Source organism: Melospiza georgiana, chromosome 3, assembly GCF_028018845.1.
Source record: "Melospiza georgiana isolate bMelGeo1 chromosome 3, bMelGeo1.pri, whole genome shotgun sequence".
NCBI lineage: Eukaryota > Metazoa > Chordata > Aves > Passeriformes > Passerellidae > Melospiza > Melospiza georgiana.
This window is the reverse complement of record NC_080432.1, coordinates 49,999,160-50,023,987: the sequence shown is the minus strand read 5'-3', so window position 1 is coordinate 50,023,987 and position 24,828 is coordinate 49,999,160. Positions and strand designations below refer to the sequence as shown.

At 42.2% G+C, this 24,828-nt stretch overlaps 1 protein-coding gene across 1 annotated transcript in view; it reads left to right on the top strand.

Annotated features, from left to right (window-relative positions):
* AGPAT4 (1-acylglycerol-3-phosphate O-acyltransferase 4) overlaps window positions 1-24,362 on the top strand; it is a 68,826-nt gene extending 44,464 nt beyond the window's left edge. The window contains exons 5-10 of the mRNA XM_058021023.1: window positions 1,109-1,270; window positions 3,472-3,625; window positions 9,872-9,974; window positions 11,286-11,361; window positions 16,581-16,779; window positions 21,721-24,362. Of these exons, the coding sequence (XP_057877006.1) occupies window positions 1,109-1,270; window positions 3,472-3,625; window positions 9,872-9,974; window positions 11,286-11,361; window positions 16,581-16,779; window positions 21,721-21,812 (786 nt within the window). The 3' untranslated portion in view covers window positions 21,813-24,362. The remainder of the gene's footprint in view (window positions 1-1,108; window positions 1,271-3,471; window positions 3,626-9,871; window positions 9,975-11,285; window positions 11,362-16,580; window positions 16,780-21,720) is intronic.
* Window positions 24,363-24,828: the final 466 nt, after the last annotated feature.

The following is a 24,828-nucleotide window of genomic DNA, read 5'->3' as shown; positions in this document are numbered from 1 at the left end:
TGTTGATGCTAACTTTTATCAATAAGTAATTTCTAGTCAAATTCCATGCCCTGGAATCTATCTGCAGAGCTTTTGGATGGGTTATCTTATAATAATATCATGGTCAGAAACTGGACTGTAATTATTCCCATCTTTCTTCTAAGGAAATGTCACTGGTTTTTTAGGAAAGGCTGAAGCAACAATTTCTTTATGAACACAACACATACATGTGCCATTTTATTGATTAAATAACCAAGTGAAATGTAAGACAGCTCACCAGGGTGGGCTGGCTTGGAAGACAGGAAAGGAGCACATGGAATCAGTTCTCCTGCCCTAGGGGATGTTAGTCTGAAATGATCACAGAGTTCAATTCTGGAGTAGGATTAACTTACAGAACATGTTGAATACTTGATAAATCACAGACTTCCTGTCAAGTGTCTGGACCAGTCACTTCAGTGTCTGTCACACCTATGAGACAGAAAGAGTGCTTTTTTGTTTTTTCCTACTCCAGAAGCATGCTTTGATGAGAAATTCGCTACTCTAAGTATGCCCTTTCATAAACAAAACTGAGCACAAATTAAGTATTCTTATTGCTGCTGTTGTTTCTAGTGTTTATGGTTTCTTCTATTGGTAAACCATGTGTGCATAGCATCAGTATGTTGTGCTGCAGTGGCTCTGTGACTCTGCTTTTTATTTTCCTCTTTTTTTTTTCCCTCCATGTAGAGATGTATAGTTTCAAGGTATCTTAAAGGAACTTGAGCTGCCAGTGCCAGGATCTGATTGAATTAAGAATTTTGATTCATACAGCTCAGGTTATTTACATGGATTCCTCCATGTTTGAAGGAATTTGGCTTCACTTTTGGGTTTCAGTGTTTGGGTAGGAGAGAGCAGCACACACTCATATATATTTAATTCTAGAGGTCTTCCATGCAGATACCTGAGATTAGATTTGACTGTTCTGTCCTATGAGAGAACCTTATTTTTCTTTGTTTTACTTTTACACTGGTGTTAAAACTGGGTTTGGTCAATATAAATGGATATCTTTGCGTCTAACTAAGCAAGTCCCATACCCACACTGCACTCTTAAGTGGTTTAACCCTGTTTGTGTTGCTTTGATTCTGTCCTGCAGAGTTCCAAAGTGCTTGCAAAGAAGGAGCTCTCCTACATGCCTATCATTGGCTGGATGTGGTATTTCCTAGAGATAGTTTTTTGCAAGCGCAAGTGGGAGGAAGATCGGAAAACTGTGGTGCAGAAGTTGCTCAATCTCCGGGACTACCCTGAAAACTTTTGGGTGAGTGGTGCTTAACAAATGGAGTGTGAGGTAGCAGGAGTGAGAGGCACAGGCAATATGTGATGCTTACCAGATTGTTCCTGAGACTTTGGATTCATTAGCCTCCTTGGGAGTATCAGGAGAATACTCTCAAATGAGTTCTCTCTGGAGTTTCCCATGTTCTGTGCTGTTTCCTTCTCTGTAGTATGGAGCCCTACAGATACTACTGCAAAAATACCTGCACTGTGATGCACTCAGTAAATTTTGTGGTTCTCTCATTACAGGCACTGGATAGGGGTAGATGCAGGGGCTCATAGCTGTATAACAGATGTATGTGACAATGTGGTATTGAAGCACATCAGCTATATTTGTTACCTTAGCTCTCCTTTCACCTTACATTGCAGAGTTAATATACTAGAGTTTTCTCCTTCCCAGTGATTCTGCCATTCCTGTGAAGGTGTTTGGCCAGACATGTCCCAGTAGAAGTAGAAGCCACCTGGTCAGAGAAGTGGTCTAATGTAGCCATTGTCTCTGCTCAAGGGAAAGAATTGGTGTAACTTTTCAATAACAAGAAAGTCTTACTTTTTGGATTACCATAATTTTTTAGTATTCACCATGCCTGGCATTTCTTTATCTGAGAATGAAAAGGCTTGGAATTTTTCCCTCTTCTCAGAAATCATAAAAATTGTAGTTCTTCTGAGCTAGTGATGGCAAGAGTGCAATTCAGTTAAAGAAATGGAATCTTAAGCAGCATCCCCAGGGCCTACAGAAACTATGCTGTTTCCTCATGAAGATGTATATGCTGTATTTCTCATACTCTGAAACAAATTCCTTTTGTTAATTGTCATTGGTTTAAATGAGTGCTAAGCAATCAAAACTAATCTCTGTGCTTCAGTGTTTATGTGACTTACAGGCAGGAGGCTGTCTGGCAAAGGGGTGATTCTGGGACTTCAGTTTCAGTTTCTCTCCAGAAATTTGCCTGTGCTCTGTGACTTCTGTACATGTAGGCAGCTCCACTCTAATCAGTGAGCACAAGCCACCACCATCCTGTAGATTCTCTTGCAGAGGGATTGCTAAAAAGGAGCTATACCTATGTAATGGAGATTACTGTTAATGTACACCTGGGGTTATTGCAGTGTGGAGTTTTAATTTGCTTTTGTATATGACATAATGTCAAAAGGCACAAGAATAGCACCTTAGAAAGTAGAGAAGGCAAAGCATGCTAAGTGAACAAGAGAGAATTTCCCATCAGTTCCTCTGTATCTCATCAATCTGAATAACATTATGCATGCAACACACTGGTAAAAGCTCTCTTGGATGAGCTAGAGCTGAATCTGGCTGCTTGGCTAGTTTCTTCAATATCTCTGTCTTTTTTGGCTACATTTTTGCTGTGGGTTATAAGGACTTACTTTGTGTCATTTGGCAGTGCTCTCTGATGTGTTAGTTTGCATTCATGCTTGGCAGAAAGCAGATGAGCAAGTGGTAAATCTCCAAAGATCTGTGTGCTCTCCCCTGCCTGCCAGTGGCAAGATTGTAATTATTCATGTCTGAGCACTTCTTCTGTATAGTTCATAAGAGCATGAGCCTTTCAGTTGTCCTGCATGTGCTGCCTTACATCTAAGGCAGCTGTCTCATTGACATCAGAGTTGCTGCCTGAAGTTTTCTATCTTAATATCCGACCTAAACCTTCCCTGACACAACTTCAGGCCATTCCCTTGGATCCTGTGCCGCAGGGAAAGTAAGCAGGTTAGAATGAGGGGCAAACAAGCTGGGCACTGAAGCATTTCCTAGAAATGTGTTTGGTTTAGACACTTAGCAAGTTTTAGATGCCCAGATATTTGAATGCTTTATCATCAGAGAGAGATTTGCAACAGGAGGATGTTTTGAGTGTTTTCTAACAGCTTATTAGAGATGGAGTGACTCAGAGAAACCAAGTCATTCTGATGGCAAATAGCAGAGCAGATCTTAAAGCCAAAAGGCTGAGGTTCAAACTGGATGGCAGGTTGGATGAGTGTTTGGATTTGCGGTTTTGGGTTTGTTTTTTTTTTGGTTGGTTGGGATTTGTTACCTCAGTCAGATAAATTACATAAATGTGTGTGTGGCTACATGTGTCCCAGCTAGCAGTGTTAATTTGGGTTGTGCTGGTGGGAATTTGAGAGAACTCTGCTCAATCACAAGAAAACATGAGCTTCTGTCTGACTGTAGTTCTGTTTTGGGTTTAGTTCCTGATTCATTGTGAGGGCACAAGGTTCACAGAGCAGAAGCACCAGATCAGCATGAAGGTGGCTGAAGCCAAAGGTCTGCCCAAGCTCAAGTACCACCTCCTGCCACGAACAAAGGGATTTGCTGTCACCGTGCAGTGTTTGAGAAATGTAGGTAAGGAAAGTCACAGGGGACAATGCTAAATGGTTATTTCCTCTAACAGCTGACAGTTTGCCATGCTTTTCTTTTCCCTGTAGTGTGTGTCCTAGCAGAAAAATCCTGGGATGCTGTCAAAAGCATTTCGTTTTTTCACTAGCCTCTGTTTTAATAAAAGAGTCCTGAATCAGTTTGTGGGGTTGGTTTTGGTTGTGGGGTTTTTGTTTTGTTTTTTTTTTTGGTGGAAGTTTTTTTGTTTGGTTTTTTGGGTTTTAATCTATTATTGTTATGTTTTGTTAACTGTGACTCTGTGTTGAGGAATCTCAGTTGCATATTTTGTACCAATTGGTACTTATTTTGTTGCATATATTGTACCTATTGCCAAAGAGTAGTATTTCTTATTATTTGCTAAGCAATTCTGTTCTAAGTGAAGCAAATGCATCAGTAGAGAGTCTGAGGCAGTGTGTCTTAAAATAATTTCTTGTGGTAAAAGGCTATGTCAAATAATGCAATTTTAAAATGCAAAAATATTCTACTTTAAATTTCTGTATAGATTTGCTCTTTAGAGTTTCTTAATGGAGCTGAGGAAGGGGAGTGGGCCTTGACTGAAGATACATGTAGGTGAAATTCATAAACAGTTTCTACATTATAGAACATGAGTAAGTTTTTCTTTATTAATACTGTTTTGAGCTCCCCATTTATTTCTGGTTACTTGCATTTGCCAGCTTTAAAGTGACATCATTTTGCACATGTTGCCTTTGAAGTGATATTCTTTGACTAATACTATCTATCAAATTCTTTGCCTAATATTACTGTCAGTCTTCTTCTGTGTACTTCTTGGGCACAGGAAAGACAGTGCTAAGTAGCTGTAGTGTTACAGGGTCTTTGGGATCTGGTAGATTTGTGTGATAGATGCCTGATGTGTAAGAAAGAAAAAAGTGTTTCCTGGTTTAGAAGAAAATGTTCAGCTTGACTGAAGTTAATGTCAAAACTTCTTTTGTCCTTGAAGATGTGTTTTCACTTGGCATATCTGGGATAGCTGCTGTAAGAAAAGCTTCCCAGTCAGCTGGCTTGCTATCTCTTGTATTTCTTCCAAATACCCTCTGGCAAGCCAGGTAGATCATACCACTGTTGTAGCTCCCCAGGCACACACAAGGTCCCACCCCCACGATGGATAGCATAGCTTGGATCCTTTCTAGCCCATGAAGAAGAGGTAAGTTATGTGAAGCATGCAGCAACCCCCAAAGAGCACGGCTTAGCCTTGCCTTTGGAATAAGGGTGCCTGTTCTGCTGAGGGCACAACCGGGGCTGGTAGACTTTAAAGCACAGAAGAAGGGTTGAGTCAAAGCTCTGTGGCCTCTAATGCCCTGAGCTGGGGATCAGGAGCAAGTTATTTTTGGTGGTGGTTTTGTTCTTATCACTGCTGTGTGTAATGTAAGCAAAATATGGTGTGATTGTGGGAAAACATTCCAAAAGGAAACAACTTTAGGAAATCCAAGTGACATAAAAAGTTTTGGACATTCATGCCACACAGTACCATAACACTTACCAGTACCCTAAATATTTGAAATTCCTTTAGAAAAAGGAGACTGAGGTTGCTAGATTACTTGTTTTATTTAGGGGAGTAGAGCATATGTCACTGCCTCAATCCAGAAGCTGTAACTTGCTAGAAGGAGCAGTGTAGGACAAAGGCAGTACTTCCCTGTGAGGGTTTGAGGAGAAGCAGAGTCATAACTTCTCCTACACAGTTTCAGCAAAACCTTGAGCTTAAAAATCCAGGCAGTAAACCTCTTAGATTTGGATGACCCCAGACTGGTGCTGCAAGTTCTTCTAGGTTTGTTGCTTTATTTGCCTGGTTATTTTATGCAGTGAGAGTGAGATAGAAAAGTTACTGCTTGGGTTGGTATGTGTTTCTGTCCTATAGAGACAAGGGGATCATGTAAAAAGCATCTGAAAACAATGTCTTATTTTTTAGAACTCCATGTAGCATTATTATTTACAGATAATAAGTCCATACAGATTTTTTGAATAGAGAATGTGGTGGCAGTCTCTTTAGACAGTCCATGATCTGGAAGTGTAATACTATCTAGAAATTAGGTCATATCCCTAAAAGTGCATCTCTAAAAGTGAGAGACTGGTGCTGAGCTGCCTGAGCGCAGTTTGGGCTGTGCCATTTAGGCTGATGCACTTTCTGCTCTCCCACAGGGGTGGTGGGCCTGGCTGGAGTGCCTTGCTAAGGGATGTAGCTGCAGCCTGACACAGCAGTGGAGCCAAGTCCCAGGTTTGGGACCAGTTCACATCTGGGTGTGGTGTGACAGAGCTCCTGTCCCATTTTTTTTTATGCTTTCTGACAAGGGTGTGATTCAGCTTGTCAGAGGCTGTAGTGCTATGGGATGGGTAGATGCTGGTGTCTCTGGCTGTAGGTGTAATTCACCCGTGGCAGCAGAAATCACAGGTTGGTCCTCTTCAAAACTTTGTATCAAGCCTTGATGGTGCCTGCTGCAGTCACTCAGGAACAAGAGTGCAGAAGTAATTCTGCAGTAGTTGGAAATAGACATTAATGACATCAGTCTGGCAAGCCCACCTCTTGTGAAAAACTTAGTTTTAGAAGGAGTTTATTTATTGGAATCTGCCTCCATGCCAGTGATGTGATATCTGTCAGCATTAACAGATGTATTTGGATAAAAATACCTTTCATGCAAAATAACAAGTAAAGAGCCTTCCCTCCTAACTAATTTCTTTCATAAGTGATAATGGGATTGTTTTTTCCTTCAGAACTTGCTTTCAGAAGTTCAGATCTCTGTACATAATTTGATTCTTAAAGAAATGCTTTTAATATTTTCTGAACTTGTTCTGATACTTCTGTCAGTGTCCATTCCTATCAGTATGGTTTTACAGATGTGGTCCCCAGGAACTTAATTTCTAGAAGTTGTTCACTTTCTTAATAAATTGCTGTTTGCTACCTGTACTGTTCATGGAAGTAAATGAAAATACATATCTGTTTCTAAGACATGAATCTATTACTTACAGTAAAAGTAGATGTCTCAAATACTGCCAAAGATATATTTAATTACTGCTTTTATTGTCTGGCTGTATATCAGGCAGTTCCTTTCAGCTGCTTTTATTTAGTAAAGACTTGTACTTAAAAATGTACTTTACGATGGATTGTAGATAAGCCCAAGTTTTGTTGTGTACCTTTTCCTCCAGTTGTGCATGCTGGGAACTGCTGTCCCAGAGGGACTCCATGAGAATTCCAGGGTGATATTCTCATGGAGTTTTGGGGTATGACAGTGGTTGGGCATATTGCAATGACTTTTTGTTCCCCCGTGAGTTGTATATTAGTCCTGGATTTTTTTTTCAAGCGGGTTTCTATTCATCATCCAGAGCAAGTAACAAAATTTGAGAGAAGATGAGTGGGATTTTTTCAAGCTGGCCCAATTAATGAAATGTTAAATCTAAGGAGTGTGTCAAGGTGGTGTCACAGCAGCAGTACAGTGAATGCCACTGTACCTTTCCCTCCCTTTTCCAGTCTTCAGATCATTCTGTGCTAGTATGAAATGCATGTAGCCACACTCATTGCCTGTTTGTCAGTGAATCATCCTGGCATAATCCACCATGGCCACAAAATAATGTGTGAAATTCAAGAGGACAGTCAAAGTAAGAAAAATCCTCTCTAGATATGTAATCCAAAGATTTATTTTTTAGTTTGAAGTTAAGAAATTAAATCTTAAATTCTTAAGTACTTAGCTCTCTGTCAGAATGCTGTAGACGAAACCCAAAGTTAATGAGATGGCAAAAAAGCTGAGCAGAGATTAGAAAACAAAATCAAAAACAAAAACCTAATCGGTTTTTTGACAGAAAGAGCTTTAAAATATTTGTGTTTTGTTTTTAATGAAAAAGAGATTCTGAGATATAACTCCTTTGAAAAAATATTACACAATTGAAGCAAAACTTCTTAAATTTTGCTTGTATTAATCTGAGAGTGAGACAGTTGTAGTGTTTTCAGGATACTTTGGAGGGGTTTTTTCTCTTGTTTTACAATGTGAATTTTCTGGTCTCTTCAGCTTTTGGGTAAGAAAGTCATGAGATGTCCAGTTCTGATTATGCAATTACATAATCCATGTTTAATGATAACCTGTTTCAGCATGTCACACAGCGTGCTAGTGCTTCTTTGACTGTGGATGCTTTCTGGCAGATTTTAATTTCATGCAGCCTTTTTCTTGGACACTTCCATTGTTATTCTTTTCCTGCGCTCTCAGAATGAGAAAGCTAAAATCTTTAGTTATCTTCAGTTACATCTGGATAACAGAAGTCTGTTTACTCCTGCACATTGGTATCATTGTCTTGGGCTTGGCACTGCTTTGCCCCAAAAGATTTCAATGTGTTATTACAAGATATTAGACTGAATGTTAAACTACAGACCAGTTGGAAACTGGAATAGCTTTTTTTTCCCTGGAGAAAAGGAAAGCTCTGTGTAAGACTGTCAGCACATACAGATGTTACTGTCCATCTCCACAGAAGGTTTTTTCAGAACAGGAGGACCATCTTCCAATGTGTCTCAACAAAAACCCAATTCATACAAAAACTCAAATGTAGATGCCTTGTAAGAGATGGAAGAAAAAGTGTTGTGTATATCATACTTTGCTTTATTGCATCCCTATTGTTGTTAGAATAATCTCATGCTATTAAAGAATAAACTAAGAAGCTTACACTGTATAAACCAAACTGAGCTCTTGTTTTCCTTCAATTACATTGGATTAGTAAATTAGAGTAGATTAGTAAAATCCTTCTACACTAAGAAGCTTAAAAATGAAGGCTGATAATTGATTTTTTAAAAAGTAATTTCATACTTGTGTTTTACATTGAGAGTAGTGTGCCTGAAGTAGATTTTGTCTTGTTTTTTAGTTTTGAGTTTGAGCTAAGAACCCAACTGTAGTAGGAAAAGAATGGAGTTGTTAGTGAGGGACAGAGTCATTTTGCACTGACAAGGGTTTGGCCTTTGTTTTCAGGATTTACTTTCAGCACTGAAGCCAGGCTTCACTATGAATTCAGTTTTGCAGTAACAAATGATGTGGTGAGTTTCTGGGAGCTGAATGAGACCAAACCATATTTATCTCTCATAGCTAGAGAGGTTTCAAAACCAAGAGCAAATCTGTCCTGTGTAATGAGTCCTTCTTAGGTGCGTCAAGAGGTTTCACAATAAAGGTTCACCACATGCATTTTTATTAATTATTGCAAAACTTTAGAGCAGAAAGCCTAAAATACATCAGGCTACACATGAAAATGCTTCTTAGTCACATTTGTGACAAAAAATAGGGAAGTTGTTTTGCTGTCATTGCACTCAGAGTTCATACCATGATGCACAACTGATTTCAGTATCAGAAAAATGAATCATTCCCTGGTAATTTTGTGACATCAGGAAAATAGTGTATCTAAGGATGTGTTCAAATAAACTCTTTTGCAGTTATTCATGTGGTTCTAAACAGTGAATGCTTTTTCTGTAGCAGCTGCTTGTGACTGCTCTTTTAGTTTATCTGCCATCAGCCTTTGCAAATGGTTTTACTGTTCCTACCAGTCCTGAGCTGTGCAGTTTTCTTGGTGCTGAAAGTTTGGCTGCAGTTTTGTTCAGCAGAACTTCCATGTTCTATTTCTCACATCTGCAAGTTCTCATGGCAGCATCCAGCTCACACAAGGTGTGGTGTGTCATTCTCTCTCTGCCTCTGCCCTAGAGCAAGTGCCTGAGTTACAACCAATGGACACGAACTGGGGCCATTCATGGCTGCATTCAGCCCTGCTGCTGCAGGAGGTCTCTCACACACAGTTCACCTGTTCTCAGTCAGAGGGTATATATTGCTCATTGTTTATAAAATGTGTATCTGCCTGGTTTTTTCCTCAGATTTAGGGGGCAGTTGTTGATTCCCAGTGAGCTGAAAAAGGTAACAGTTCTGCAACCATTTGACTCCTAGGAAGTCCCAGGTGTATTCTGTCAGAAGCTGTCATACTGCACCTGATGAGGAAGGAGGCAAGGGTGGATGAAGAGCAAACCTTTCCATTCTGGAGGTGCAGTTCCTGAAAGAGTCACTTGTTATTTGGCTTCAGAAAACCTGCATGTTGAATATTCTATTGTCGTTTTTACCTTGGTGACAGCTCAAACTGTGGTGCTATTGCTGATGACTTCCTTAAATATTCTCCTTGTCTGAGAGAGAATTATTTATTTCCATTGTATTACTACAGTAAACACATAACCTGTTTTTCTTCTTGTAGTTTCTGCAGTCTATGATTCTACCCTTAATTTTAGAAATAATGAAAATCCAACATTGCTGGGAGTTCTAAATGGAAAGAAATATCATGCAGATTTATATGTAAGGCAAGTAATCCATATTTTAATTCCTTTTAAGCAGGAGTGTGTACTTGAAATCACACTTGGTCAAATAAGGGAATGTTTTCAAGTGGATAACAGAAAGCAGATCTCTACCAACCTGGCTTCACAGAACTTCAGATAAAAATTCATATGGGTTGGGTAGTGTTTCTGGTAAAGTTCTGTGATTATGTGAGGAGTCCATAAATGTCTAGAGAACTTTTTGTTTTTTATTTTTTACTCATTTGTGGGTTGGCTCAGCAGCAGCACTGGGGTCTCTTTTCACTCACTTGGCCAGAATACCAAACACAACCTAAGTGTTCAGGTGGAGTTGCTTTACACCTCTCTGGCACAGGAGTTCCAGAGACAGTTCCAGTTCCTCTGGTGAAGGTCAGGCTCAGACTTTGCTGTCTGGTGGTGTCATTGTTGATATATTTGACAGCAGTGCCCCCCCTACCAAGAAGGGGATTGTTTAGTAGAAAAAGCATTACCTAGATTCCTTTCATTAAGGTTTCTATAAATTAAAAATACCCTAATGGCTTCCCATGATCTTAATGGGACAGAGCCAATTCCCACGTGAGGTTCTACCAGCAGCACCTGTGCTACAGGCACTCAGGGCATGGGATGATGTAGGGTTGGAGCATGAACCTAAAAGTGATGCTGCAAGTGATCAGAAGTTCATCATAACCCCTTAAAGAGCTATCTTGGACCAACAAGCTGGTCCAGTTCCATTATCCTGGGTAGCAATATGAAGTGGAAAGGGCTGACCTTTTCTTTCTACTTCTCCTTTTCTACCTGTTTGAAAAAGTATTTTTTTTGGAACTGTTTTTGTCCAAGGGTAAAAAGAAAGTTTCTCTTGATTCCTCTTCCCATGTGGTAGCTCAGCCTGGTGTCCTTGTGTTTGGTGTACATGGCCTGGCTGGATGGTGTTCACAGAACCCTGCCTGTGGGTGTCAGCTCCAGCAGAGCAGAGGGGTTCCTCTTGCTGGGTCTCCCTTTGTACCATTCCAGCCTGCTGCAAGGCAGTCTGGCATAGCATGGAAATTGCTTTTCTCAGCTCAGGATAGCTGCTCACACATCCTGAAAAGCTGTTACAGGCAGGGTAAACCTCATGGCTAAATTTGTTTTGGCAAGTAGTTGGGGACTATCACAGATTCCTTCAAAATCTCCCCCATGTTTGCTTCTTGAAGTGCTGCACAAGTTAAAAAAGGTGGAAAATGTGGTATCTACTGTCAGATAATCTGTCTGTATAATGTGAGTGCTGTCCATGAAAGTCAAAGTATTTAATATTCTTCAATTTCTCTTGTTTACCATTGGCAGGCGGATTCCACTAGAGGATGTCCCAGAAGATGAGCAGGAATGTTCTACCTGGCTCCACAAACTGTATCAAGAAAAGGTTGGATTTTTTATCAAGACAGCACTTACAAGCCACTAGTTACTTTTAGTGCTAATAGACCTTTCCAGTGTGCATGTGTAGTGTCCCAGTTTGGAGGCTGGGAGTGTGTTGGCTTTTTTGGCTTTCAGGGTAAGTGCTCTGTTTCTCTACAGGGTAAGTTCTCTGTTGCACTACAAACTTGATCCTGTGCTTCCAGTCATGATTTCTTTTGTTTTGTACATAGAGCAACAGGAAGAAAGCTTAAACAAGACTTTCTAGAGCAGTTTTAAGCCTCTTCTTTAGAAAATGGCATAAGGATACAAAACTCGAAATTGTCTTACTGCCTTCTGATTGGTAGAAAGACCTTCTTTCCCTAGAAGAAACCTTCTAAATATCAAGAAGCAGTTTGTGGGCTAAATAAGATCTATTCTTTAGTGTATTAAAATTTTTGTCCCTTGTTTTACCCTGCCTTTTTTACCAATGCAGACATCCAGCATTAAAAGAACAGGCTGATAAATTGTTTTCACACTGTGGGTTAAGAAGGCATGCATTTAAGATTCCTGATTCATTGGATGGGGAGAGAATAATAATGATTGTATTTGTAGATGCCCAGTGGTTTGGGGTTTTTATTCTTTTTTTTCCTTTGCAAATGCTTCCATATGAATCTTTCATCTTTCAGAATCTGTTTCTTCTGGGCTGGTTTTATGAATGTTGGAGATAGTTGTTGGGGAATGTGCTTTTTGGATGCACACAGCACTGCCATTTCAGTCAGCAGGAGTCATAGGTATGCACGCCATGAGGGCCTGGCAGCTCACTTTATTGAATACCTTGATCAAAGTTATGTATTCAGACTGGAGTGCAGCAGTGCTTTGGATTTCGAAATTATAGAATATAGCTATGCTCTGGTTTCCTCTCACTGGGACAGCAAAATTCTGCTGTGCCATTTGTCGTGCTTTTCCCAGACACCACATTGACAGTGCCCTGGCAGTTCTGTTTCAAACCATCCCTGTTTCTGCTGTACTTTATAGCTCCTCTAAGCAGCTTGCTTACAGGAATGTGGAAAGTAAATATGTCTTGAGACCTCACTTGTAGGTCTGCTCCCCTTGCCTCTGATGCCCTTTCTCAAAGTTTGTGCCCCTAACACCTGATTGAGGCACAGCCCCCAGCACCTTTGCAGAAAAGCAGGCTGTTACCCACAGCCCATGTGTGTGTAAATGGTCCTTCTGCTCAGCATTGCAAAGTCCACTTTCTGCTGCCATGCCTTTGTAGCCCTGTTTCATGTCCCTGAGAACTATTCAGACGTTTGCAAGACAAGAGCATAAGTGTGAATGTGGTGATTGTTTTCCTCAATCCTTTATTATATAGTTGCAATAATTCACTCCAGGATTTTTCTGTTATTCCCTCTTTGACAAACACTCAGTTGCTTCTAGTGCTAACAGAAGGTACATCTATGCTTCATAATGTTATATTGTACAATATATCATAGTACTCTTCATGACAACTTCATTTGCTGGTTGGTTAAGTCTCTGGTTTCCTATTTAAGTGCAGGAGTGAAGTTTTGCATCCAAGAGTGAATTGTGCTGTGTTCAGTTTTCCATTCCACTAAAACCTTTTTTGGTTATGTGAATGTTTTTGATTGATGCAGGCTGAGGGGAGCTGTTTGTTTGTGTTTTGGTTTGGGATTTTTTGTGATGATTTTCATTTTTCTCTGAGGGCAGCAGGTTTCTCTTTCTCCAGCTCTTTTACTTTAGTGAAACTTACTTCACTGCAGTCACTCCTGGTTTACTGAAGCCCTTGTTTTTATAAAATCACACTGGCAGAATATAGAGCAGGGACAACTTCTTCCAGAGTTCTGAGATGATGAAAGCCTACCTGCAGGGTAAAAATACATTTTTTTTTCACCATTCCGCCCTGCATCTTAAAAAGATAATGAGCTCTTAGGTCAGATAACAAACAGCAGTGCCTCCCAGGTGCTGTTTCCAAAAATTAATTCTGTTTCAGGTCATCTTCAGAGTCAGAAAATATTTGTGATATAATGTAAAAATTTGTTATTCAAAGGGCAGTAATTCATTGCAAGACACACAGTCATCCCCTGCTTTGTCTGTTTTGCTTGCAGCATTTCACTTGCTGTTTCAAAGTCAGACAAGCTGTGCATGCTACTGGAAAGCAGAGACCCTATTTTAACACACATGATTCCCTGTGCTGTTGCTTATTCTCAATAATTTTAATAATTTTGCAGAAGTTTCTCAAGACTCACATACAATGTGCTGAATTATGCTGTAGTGGCACGATTCAGTGGCTGGAGAGTGCCACAGGTACTGAGGTCAAGGCCTGTGCACTCAGAGTGATCAGGATTGCAGAGCTATTGGAATGAGTAATGAAACCAGCAGTTACTGGACATGGAGGGACATGAAATTTTTTTAAAATATATTTATTTCCCCGTACTGACATTAGTAAAGGAATGAGAGTCTTTGAGAAAAGCTTATTCTTTTCTTTTTTCCTCCTTGTCTGCTCTCACCTACATGTACCTCAATCTGAGATACTTCTCTGTGGGAGCCTGTTGTGTTTATGTTCTTGCTACTTGTCTCTTCATTTTTTGGCTTAGTCACTGCTACAGACACAGTTGAACAGAGTCCTGCCAGATAAACAGTGGCATTGTGCTGCTGCTCTAAAGCAAACACTGTTCTCCTTCCACATATGGCCAGCACTGTATCAGTAAGTTCCAGATTATGACAGAAGTTCAATTTGGGTTGCACATTGCCTTCTCTTTTTATCTCTTTTACTTTTTTTTAACTGCCATTGCTAGAAAGGCTCCCTTTGACTTTAACAAGGACTGGGTTGAGGATCTTTTTGCCAGGTCTGAAGAGGTAGCATGTAGTAACCACAACTCTGCTAGTCCTTTCATGTTTGTTTTCTTTTTTTACCTCATTATAGCCTCAGCACCTGAAATAGAAGTTCTGTTTGAAAATCTTAATTTTCATTAAAAAGAAAGCAAGCTTCTAATTCTTCTTGCTTGTTAAAGAAGCTTGGAAAACAGGGCCTGAAAATATATACAGGAATGTCCTAAGGAATCAGCAAATCCTGACTGAAGAGGAGCAGTGTACACAACTCCAGTGTTTGGGAACAAAGAATATATTTTTGGATCCTCATTCTTTGTTGGCTTCCTTTGGATCCTCATTGTTTGTGGGCTTCCTCACGAAGGGGCAGCAGCATACCTGTGCTGTCAGACCTCCTGTGGGAATGCACAGGAGGAATCCAGTCAGCCTCTCACGAGGAGATGGATGTTCCCTGACTTGCCCTCACTGCATTACCTCACTGTCTGAAGTAGCTTAAATGTGCTGGGGGCAGCAGAGGGAGCATGTTTCCGTGTTGGAATGTGATACCTGCGTGGATGGAATTCATTACAAACCAAAAAGAAGCTCTGTAGGCAGAGGAATGAAAGGAAGCTAATGTGGGTACGGTGATTTGGGGAAATGGTGAGGTGTATCATCTGTTTAAAGTCTGTCTTGTTGCTGGGTATCATAGGCACCCTCACAAAAGCTTTCAGGACAGATGAACCCATAGATGCCTTTTGCAAGTGAATGAATGTATTTAAAGGTAAGGAATAGTAACTGAAGAGCTGTTCCCCACAACAGTGGGAAGTGTGGTGGAGCTGTTGGCCTTGACATTGTTTTGCCTTTTGTATTTGTTTTCCATCTGTCTCAAGCCTCCCAGTGAGGTGTGGTCAGTGGTTTTGCTGCCCCTCATGCCATGCAGAGCCAACAAAGAAAGCCCTGCTGTGCTTGTGTCAAGGGAGCCTCTCCTGCTCTCTGTAGTAGCAGGCCCTCTAATGGCAATGCCAGCGATAGTCAGGAATTCTTCACATTCCTGGGTAATACCAGCATTTGGAAACCTGACTGTATATAGTAAGTTCAGTTTTCTGCAGATGAGTAGCTCTGTGTTCTAAAGCAGTCTTCACTGCACTGTGAAGAAAACCACATACACTGTGAGCTGTGTTGAAGATGGCTCAGTATTGGCCACAGTGATCCCACTACAGTCCAGCTCACATCAGTAAAACACAATTTTTGTAATCTCAATAAAGAGAGGGCAGTGCTTCAGTTACTGCATAATCCCATAAAAGCTGAATGTTCATTTTGAAATAGACAAAGTGGTAACAGCTTGTAATTGCTCAAGTTGCTATCAAGTAAGTCATTGTTTGTGTCAACTGGAGTGTAAGTATAAAATCATAGCATAGTAAAAAAAATAGTCTTTTGGTTGATTCATCTTGGCTTTCCTAAAAGTTTTAGAAACCAAAAATCCTTTCTTTAAAGAAATATCATACTTCATTCTGATTAAATTAATTTTTTTATGTCAATCTAATGCTGACTTCATTATTCCGCCAGGTTTTTTTTGTGATAACACAGATTAATAATCTTTGCTTTTAACAAAGAGGGAGGATTTTTTTCCCCCACCCACTTTTGATATCTTGGATTGGTGAGATCAGTAAAGGCAATGCTATTCACCCATGTGGAAAACAGAAAAAACAATCCCCACCCCACTATCCTCCTTGTGTTATACTTAAAGGTCAAGTCATATGCTCATAGCCAGTGAGAGATTTTGTGCTGTTGACACACTACACTGCCTCTAGGGAGGTTCAGCACCCAAACTTCCTACCACAGGCATCATGGGGACAAGGTAAACAAGACTTCATCCCTGGGACAAAGGCAGGAAGGGGTGGTGTTCTTCGCAGTGTGGGACAAAATGATGCCTGGTCACCCTCTCTGACAGGTTTGTGGGTGCTGTTTGAGGACAGCAGTTGGAGGAAACAAGAGGGAACAGGAGATGCCGCTGAAGATGGAGCCCAGACACTTCCCTGGCTTACCTGCAGTGCTTGGGCACTGTGGCTCCTGCAGGAGGTTCAGCAGTGATGTCTGCACTGCTGCAGGAGTGTATGTCCCATCATCCCTCCTGTTTTCCTCGGCTGCTGTGCTCTCCAGGTATGGCATTTTTCAGGTTGCTGTGCGTCGGAGAAGGAAAGTATTCACACAGCAGTGTATGCTCTCCCCTTCTTTTTTTTTTTTCCTTTCTTTTTTTTTTGACTCTGTGTTCATTGACTTCAAAGTACAGGCTTTCCAGCCATCAGCTGGTCTTTGATCTTCCCCAGTAGTTACAGGCCTCCAGAAGGAGGAACATCAAAGGCAGGGATGGCTGGTTTTGTTGGCAGATGGGGATGTAATTGTTGCCCTCCTTTGTTTTGCCAGGATGCATTCCAGGAGGAATATTACCGCACAGGAACCTACCCAGCAGTCCCGACGGTGCCACCCCGTCGGCCATGGACACTTTTGAACTGGCTTTTCTGGGCCTTACTGCTGCTATACCCTTTGTTCCAGCTGCTCATCAACATGATCAACAGTGGATCATCACTGACACTGGCTAGTTTTGCATTTGTCATTATAATAGGTGAGTTTTCTGATAGGAAAAAAAAAACTGGCGTAGTCTGTTTGGTGCTGGGTTTTGGAACAATGGCCTAATGGTGCACTGAAGTGTAGCTACTGCAAAATGTTTTGAATTTGTCATCTTTCCTTCAGCATTTTTCTCTTAATTCAGTTTCTCCCCTCAGCAGACCAGTTGGCTGGGTGCCATTTCAAAGTGCTTCATGCCTTGTGTACCCTCCACAGGGAGCCTCACACCATTATTCAGGGTTTCTGGAGTTTAACCTCAGGGCCCACTGCTTTACTGTTGGACATTGTAGCATTTGTGATGGTTTTGGATTTAGCCCTTTATAATTTAGCTGGGTGACACCACACCCCTCACCCTGCCCCCTAAACCTAATACAATCTTGCTATTAGTGACCTAGGTCACATCATTTCTTTATCAAGAAGCAAAAGAAAGAACCTGTAAAGGAAAAAAGCTGTGATGCCACCAAGAACAGACAGCAAAAACGACCTTCTTTTCATTTCTTTCCCCTTTTCTTGTTCCCCACTTACCTTTCTTCTGCTTCTAGCCACAAGGAAAGGTTAATAGGTAGGCTGCTCTGAGTCATCTCTTGACTGCAGTGATAATCCAAAGGATTTATTCTCAGGTTATCTGTAATACTGGATCTACCAGAAGGCTCCAGCAGCCTGCAGGCACAGCCAGTGTGTAGCAAAGCAGGGAGGATTGTGTTTGCTGTCCTTACAGTGGGACTGGTAATTGGTACCTGGTGGCTTAACAATGTAAAAGGAAGGTTTTTCTGCAGACTGGAGGGATGTATCAGATGACAAAATCAGCTCTTCCCATTGCTCCTAGCAGACCTTTTCTCACTGTTTATAACTGAGGCACACAGGTTGTGGTTTGGTTTTTTGCTCTGGCGCTTTGACAGCTCACCTGATGCTCCAGAATCAGGAGCTTTACTGCAGTCCCCAATAGCCCATTGTAATAGATTGCTGTTTTTAAGGGTGGGTTTCAGTACCTGATACAGGTGCAGATAAGCACAAAATGAAGCTTTTGTGATAGAGCAGAGTAACTGGGAGGCCCTTTCACTGGGTACCCTCTGCACTGTTTCTAGGTTGTCATTTGTCCTTTGGATAATTTCTGCTTATTGTGCTCTCCAGTAAAACACTGACTGGCTTTTAAGTAACTGGCTGTTCAGGTGGAAAGAGCTCTAAGAAAAATGCTCCACTTGAGCTGGAGTGGAAGGACTGTAATCCCTCAGACCTAGCTCTGAGGTCTAAGAATGAATAACCCATGTGTGTACAGCTCTGCTTGGTTCAGCTCAAACTCTTTCAGCCCTAAATAAACGGCATTTCTTTATGCTGTGAATGTTGTCCCCTTGTGCTTTGCTGTGCAGCAGTTTGGCTGTTTATACTCCCAAAAGTCATCACACTGTGTTCATACCTTACTGCTGCTCTGGGCCTGGGAGCCCTTTGTGAAACTGCTTGAATCAATACAAGGCAGTCGCTGCTCCAGAGGATAAATGCTCAAGTAGTTTGAGGAACAAAAGTGTTTTGAAAACCAGCTTTAGTTTTGCAGGACACATGGCTAGAGATTTAGGTACTTAGCTCACAAGAACTGTTTAAAAATTGGTGCTGATATTTTGGTGCTGAAGCATAGGCATGTCTGTCAAATGTCAGTATCTGTACATGACAGCAGCTTCTTCTTTTTTCTCCTCCTCCTGCTTCCCCAGTCTCATTTGGCTTCAGAGAACCAAATGCTGGGTGGCCTTTCATGTTTTGATAACTTATGTTGAGGAGGACACCCACCCTTCATGCTCTAGAAGTAATTTATTGCAAAGCTGTCAGCAGCAGTTAAAAGGGGAGTGCATGCAGAAGGTGAGAGGTTTCTAAGGGAGCAGCAGCTATTCCATGTTTCATGCTAAAAGCACGGTGGCATCTGGGCTGGTGGCACAGGGCCAGCAGCTCCAGAGCAGCTCTCGGTGAGAGAAGCGTTCCCTCTGAACTGAGTGCCAGTAGGGATGAGCCAGCTGAGATTCCTGGGAGCTGCTGTGTGTGTGCTGTGCTCTGTGGATGGGATCAGCCCTGGGGACATCCCAGTGTCCTGGAGCAGAGTGTGGAGCAGGGGCTGGAGCACGGTGTGGCCTGGGCAGCGAGGCTGGCACTGCTGCAGGCTGAGCTGAATGGAAGGTGAGGAGGGGACAGGCCAGCAGGGCTGTAGTAAGATTTACAGCAGGGTACAAACCATGTGCAGGATCATGCCTGTGTCCATTCTGCCTTTTGGTGGAGCTGCCAGATAGTCTGGCCTTTCAGCCTGGTGCCTAGAAATTGGGGGATTTGGGGTGGATTGTTTACTTTTTTTAATGTCAGTGTTGCTTGTTTCTTCTCCTTCATAGTATGTAGGATAGGCCCTCAATGGAAATGTCGACCATTCATACAGTCTTTAGTTGTACAAATCTCAATTTCAATGCATAACCTATATAACTCAAGTGCAAACTATATGTGGGATATTTTTATGCCCCTGCCTGCTGTGCTGCTTATAGCACTTGCTGTGTAGTATAAAGGCAGGGCAACAGATGAGAAAAAAATCCTGAGTAGTAAGAGAAAAGGTGGAAATCCTTTGAGCTAAGGTTTTGCTGAAGGATGAGATACTACATGTGGAGGTGGTGATTTTCTTGGAGCTAAAATGTGTTCCAAGAAAGATTACACTCCTGGCTCTCTTGACAGTGTCAGCTCAGCCCTCCTTCATCCCCAGCACTCCAGCAGGCAGAGCAGGTCCTCAGCAACCTCCTGCATCTTTTGAATGCTGAGTAGTGGTGGGCACAAAGATGCAGGAGCTCAGTTACCTCAGTTTGCTGTGGAATAGTTCAAGGATGCTTCAGCCAATAGCTTCTCTCATGCACTTCTCAGGGTGGTCTAAAACCCTCACAGCTATGAAGTTAGGCACTGCTGATTAGTTACTGCTTGATCTCCCTTTCTTTCTCCCCTTTCTTGAAGTAAAAAGCCTTATTACAGTTTTATGTAAAACAAGAAGTGAATAATGTAAAACAAGAAGTGAATAAATCCTTAAATGTGAAGGCATCTCCCAGGTCTGCACTGAGGCTCAGGAGAGCTGTGGTGACACTGCAGGGACAGACCAGCCCAGCCTTTCCCCTCTTTGCTTCCAAGGCTTGGCAAACATGAGCAGTCCTCTTCTCCTTGCACCCCACCTTCCCCAGGGTGCTGAGGGCTACAGGTGAAATGGGCATAGAAGGCAGTGGCAGCTTCTGCCAGGGAGCAAAGGACAAAAAAGGACATCTGAACTGCTGAACTAGTTGTTTTTTGTGTCCAGGCATTCTTGGAACTGGATGAAGTCCCCAGCATGGTGTGTGCCTGCTGTAACAGCTGCTCTTATTTATGCTCTGTGTCCATCTCCAGATGCTGTTTCTATCCTTGTGGTTAAAAATCTTAATGATTTCGTGCTTACCATTATGTTATGATCCCAGACTGCAGGCTACACGTTGGATCTTTCTCATGTTCCCCAGCTCATGGCCAGTTAAATGTCAGAGATGGTTTTCTTTCTTTCTTGTCTGTCTGTCTGTGAGAGTGAAGCCCTTTGCTTGTCTCAGTGTGTGTGTGTCTGTCCACAGCGTGACAGTGGAGTGTCAGTGGCAGTGAGTGCCCTCAGAGCCAGCTCCCTTTCTGGACTGTTCCCTGCACAGCTCTGCGCCCCTGTGAGAGGCCCTGCTTTCCTGGCATCCACAGGACCTGAGGGCAGCCCCACGGGCAGACCAGCTTCCCAGTGTCCAGCCACGCTGTCACATCACGTGTCACTCATCCCTGGCATCCAGTAACCATTGCCCTGGAAAAGCTGCCAATTTGCTGTCAGACTGCACAGGAGTCTGCAGTGGGGGCTCTCTGTGGCCCTGTGCCAACAGCAGCTGGTGAAGCACAGGGCAGCACTGTGTGCCAGCTGCCAGACCCCTCCCCTTCCAGGGCTGGAGAGCAGCAAATGCCAGGACACAGCCTTGGATCAGCCCTGTGGTTCACAGGGGATGCCTGGTAGTGGGATGAAACCTCTGGATCCTCTTGGTGATCTCAGGCATGTCTTAACCATAAAGAGTCCTTTGGCTGGTGAGAGTTTGTCCAGAGTCATCTCAGAGAAGTAAATGCTGATGGGAATGAGACATCCAGAGCACCTCACTTTACTGTCACCATCAGTCAGAAAGACAGTGGGATTTGGAGGCTTTAGAGGAGGCCTGTGGCTTTCTAGGTTTGTTTGGTTTGGGTTCCTTTAGTTTGGAAGGCATTCTGAGCAGAGGGAAGATGTTTGTGACTTCCCTGATAGCTTTAGGCCTGAAAGAAGCATGGCAGTTCTGAACATGTACAGTAGTTGAGCAGGCCCTTGAGGAATAACAGATTCTGGGTAAAGAGCCCCTTTACAAAGAAACCAAAAGTGTGAGGGAAGGAGTTTAGATTAAGCTGCATTCAACTTAATCACTTTAAGTGCTACAGATAAATAAATAAAATAATCCTTGCACATGGTAAATTATTACCACTGAATCATCTATAAAAGTCTTTTAAATTAACCTGTTTTCTTGTAATGGACTTTTTCATGAGCTACCATTAACAAATACCACAGCTTACTTTTTTTTTTTTGTTTATCAAGATCGGAAGTTCCTTGCACTTGTTTGTGCTCTTTCAGACAAGGGGCTGTTGAAAGCCAGCAGAATTCCCTTCCCCTGGCACGCAGGGCTGCGATGCCTGTGCCTCTGACACCCATCCTGTTCTTGTAGCCTCTGCCCTGCTGATGGGAGGGGATGAGTCCAGCCTGAGGCTCTTCCTTCATGAGATGCCACAGGCAAATAAGTTGATGTGGAGGTGTGGGAGCATCAAATGCCTCTCTCATCCCAGGTCTCTCTCATGCTGCTACACCAGTACAGATGTGCAGGCCGTGCCTCAAGCAGCGTTAACTGGGTTTGTTTTGCAGCTTCTGTCGGTGTCAGATGGATGATCGGGGTTACGGAGATTAACAAGGGCTCCACCTATGGCAACAATGACAACAAGCAGAAACAAAAGTAGCACCTTCAGAGACTGCTTCAATCCAAAGGGAACAAATGCAACTGCTGAAAACTCTTAAGTGCATATCACGGTCCTTCAAGTGAGATCCAAGGATGAGTAATTGCCGTGCATATCTGAATTTGTGCTCCTGTTGTTTTTCTCTGGGGTTTGGTTGGGCTGGATGACACGCTGGAAGGATGCACTCCTTCGTATACTCTCAACAACAGGTTTGCACATGTGTGGTTGGTTTGTTTTCCTATGAAGTGTCTTAAGTTTTGAAGGAAAAAAAATTCCAGTGTGCTTGTATGAAGAGACTCTACCTGGAAATTAACCAGAGGTGCAAGCTTTAATGTCAGAAGATTGTTACAAGATGATTAAACTTGATAGTTGTGTAGCTCACACAGTTTAACAACCATAATCTGTCAGTGTTTAAGCACAGCACAGCGGGATGCTGTGCTTGGTTATAGCAGTGTTGGACTGAAGCAGCTCTGCTGAGCTGGCAGAACTGCAGAGTTTTGTACATGCAGAGCCTGTTCCCACAGTGTGCACTACATGGGCCCTTCAGAGCTTCAGCCAGACCCTGCCTGGACAGCCACACACCGGAGCCTGGCAGCAGCAGAACCTGGATCACAGTTTGGCTCTGTGACCTGAGCAGAGCTGAGTTACCACTGCCCTCTCTTTCCCCAGGCCATACATCCCAGGGATAGCTGAAAACTCTAATTCTTCAGAGTAAATGTCATTTTTAGTTTGGAAGACTTGAAGTAGTAAAATTCCTTTTGGCTTTAAATGCTACTTAAAATTCCAGGCCATCCTAACAATTTTGGAAACAAAATAACTGGGCATGGTGTAGTGAAATAATGCAAAGTGTGCATTACAAAATATGCCCCATACCCATACTGTTGTGATCCTAATTAACCTGCTTGTCTGTCTTTTCTGATAAATTAGTTTACTTGGTGCCTCATAACAGCCAGCCTGAAGTAATAGTAAATTATTTTCTTCTGGGGAGGAGGGGGAACTAGGAGAGAGACCTAGGACAGTGGGTATGGCTGATTTTTTTTAATGTCTGTCTTGATTTGACTGACACTCTTCTGAATTAAATAAAACTAGAACCAAGCTCTGAGGAAAGAGGGGAGGTTGCTTTGACATTCCTGGTACTGATCTCAGGACTGCCTCCTGTTTTTAAACTTCTAGATTTAAGGGTCTGCAAGTTACTAGAAATAACTTGTTTAAAGCAGGAAAAAAAAAAAAAAAAAAAGGAAAGCAGGGGACATTAACTAACAGCAAATATGATTGGAAAAAAATCCCAGTTTTTTGAAGTCTACAGATCCCGACACTGAGCAGTGGAGGTTGTGATTGACACTTTCAAAGACAATCCATATTCACTTGACATGGAGCTAAACCAGACAGTCTTTAGTGAAGAAAGTAAGTAGTCTTACTCTAGCAGCTGATATAAAAACATGGCTCTTTCCATACAATAAAACTGAGGCCAGAAACAGGCTAATACAACAGTACTAATTATTCCATGAAATATGTATTTGCTATTCAGTACATCAGATAATCTAGAAACTCACCTTTTTAATATGCAGAGCCTAAAAAGCAGGTCAAGTAGTGCTTTTAGCATGGAGCAAGAACTGAAGTTGAGGGATAGTGGAGGCAGTAACATTTAGACCATGAAGAAAGGCATAGGCAGTGTGAGAGACTGCTTTGGGAGGCTTTTTGCCTCATACATCTTGTGTACGCATGCATTCCTTATGTTCTGAACCTTTCAGGAACAGATTGTTCAGTGTCATGAACAGAAACATGGGCTCAGATCTTTTTAGAGCCCAAGAGTAGAAAATACTGAAATATTTACAATGCTGTTTAATAAAGCACATGCCCTGCTCTCTATTTGCTGTAACACTCTTAACAGTGAAAAACTGAGTATTGCATCCTGTAGTAGCATTAACAAGCCCGACCTGAAGCCACTTGTACACAAGAGCTGGAAAATTGGTGGGAGGGGAGAAAGGAAAGGCCTCTCCAGGGTAGCATTTTACTGTGAACATTACCTGGCAGGCCCAGTGACCTCCAGTGGCCTTTTCTCAGGGTGGTAGGTGAGCAGTTCTGAGCAGCAAATACATATTCCTGGAGTGACAGAGGCTGTTCAGCCCTCCTGAGCCACACATTTAACATGCAGTAAGGAAGACATTTGGCATTCCTTATCAATCTTAGTCCTTCCCTCCAAGTGCCCCTCTCCCAGAGGAAAGTACCAAACAAGTAAATCCTTCTGAAAGAGTGATGATTTCATACCCCTCTCCCTGGGCCCAACCCTTAAAACATGCCACTCCTGGATCCATCCTCCCAAGCACTTGTGCAAGTCCTGGCACACCACTGAGGCCCTTCCAGCACTCACTGACAGACAGAGAAATGGTCCTTGCCAAAGTTAAACTTCTCCAGTTTACTGTATTAAAAGAATGACATAGGTTATTAGGAAGCAGTGTTTGCCCCTCATCCCCACAAGCAACTGTATGTTCTACAACTGCCTTAACAAAATTAGTCTTAATGTTTGTTTATACAAAAATAAAAGTATAAAAAGCTAACATGCAGTGAATGAGTTTTCTTTTGGTTGGCAAGAACAAACTGGTAAGAGTTTGTCACCTTTGTGTCACACTAAAAGCTGTCCACTGTTGGTGTTCAAGGGCACCTGAAACAAGGCAAGTGAGGACACAACTCACTCAGATACCTCTGCTACACTGCAGATGAAGCACACAGCAAGCTGGGGGGACACGTCTACCTCAGGTACTCATAGTCCTTTACTGAGGATGACAACATACCTCCTATCACACAGCTGAAAATAGAGCACTGAAAAGAAGGGGATGTCTTTGTTTAAATTTAGTATTATATTTTGTGAGGGCATAAATACCTGCACAGGTGACACACACAGCAAGGTTCATACTTTCCTAAGTAGGAATGTCAGAGTTTGTGGGATCTCCTTGACAACTCACCACACATGTGACTAATCAAGAATTTGTGGCTTAAGATGAGACAAGACACTAGAATA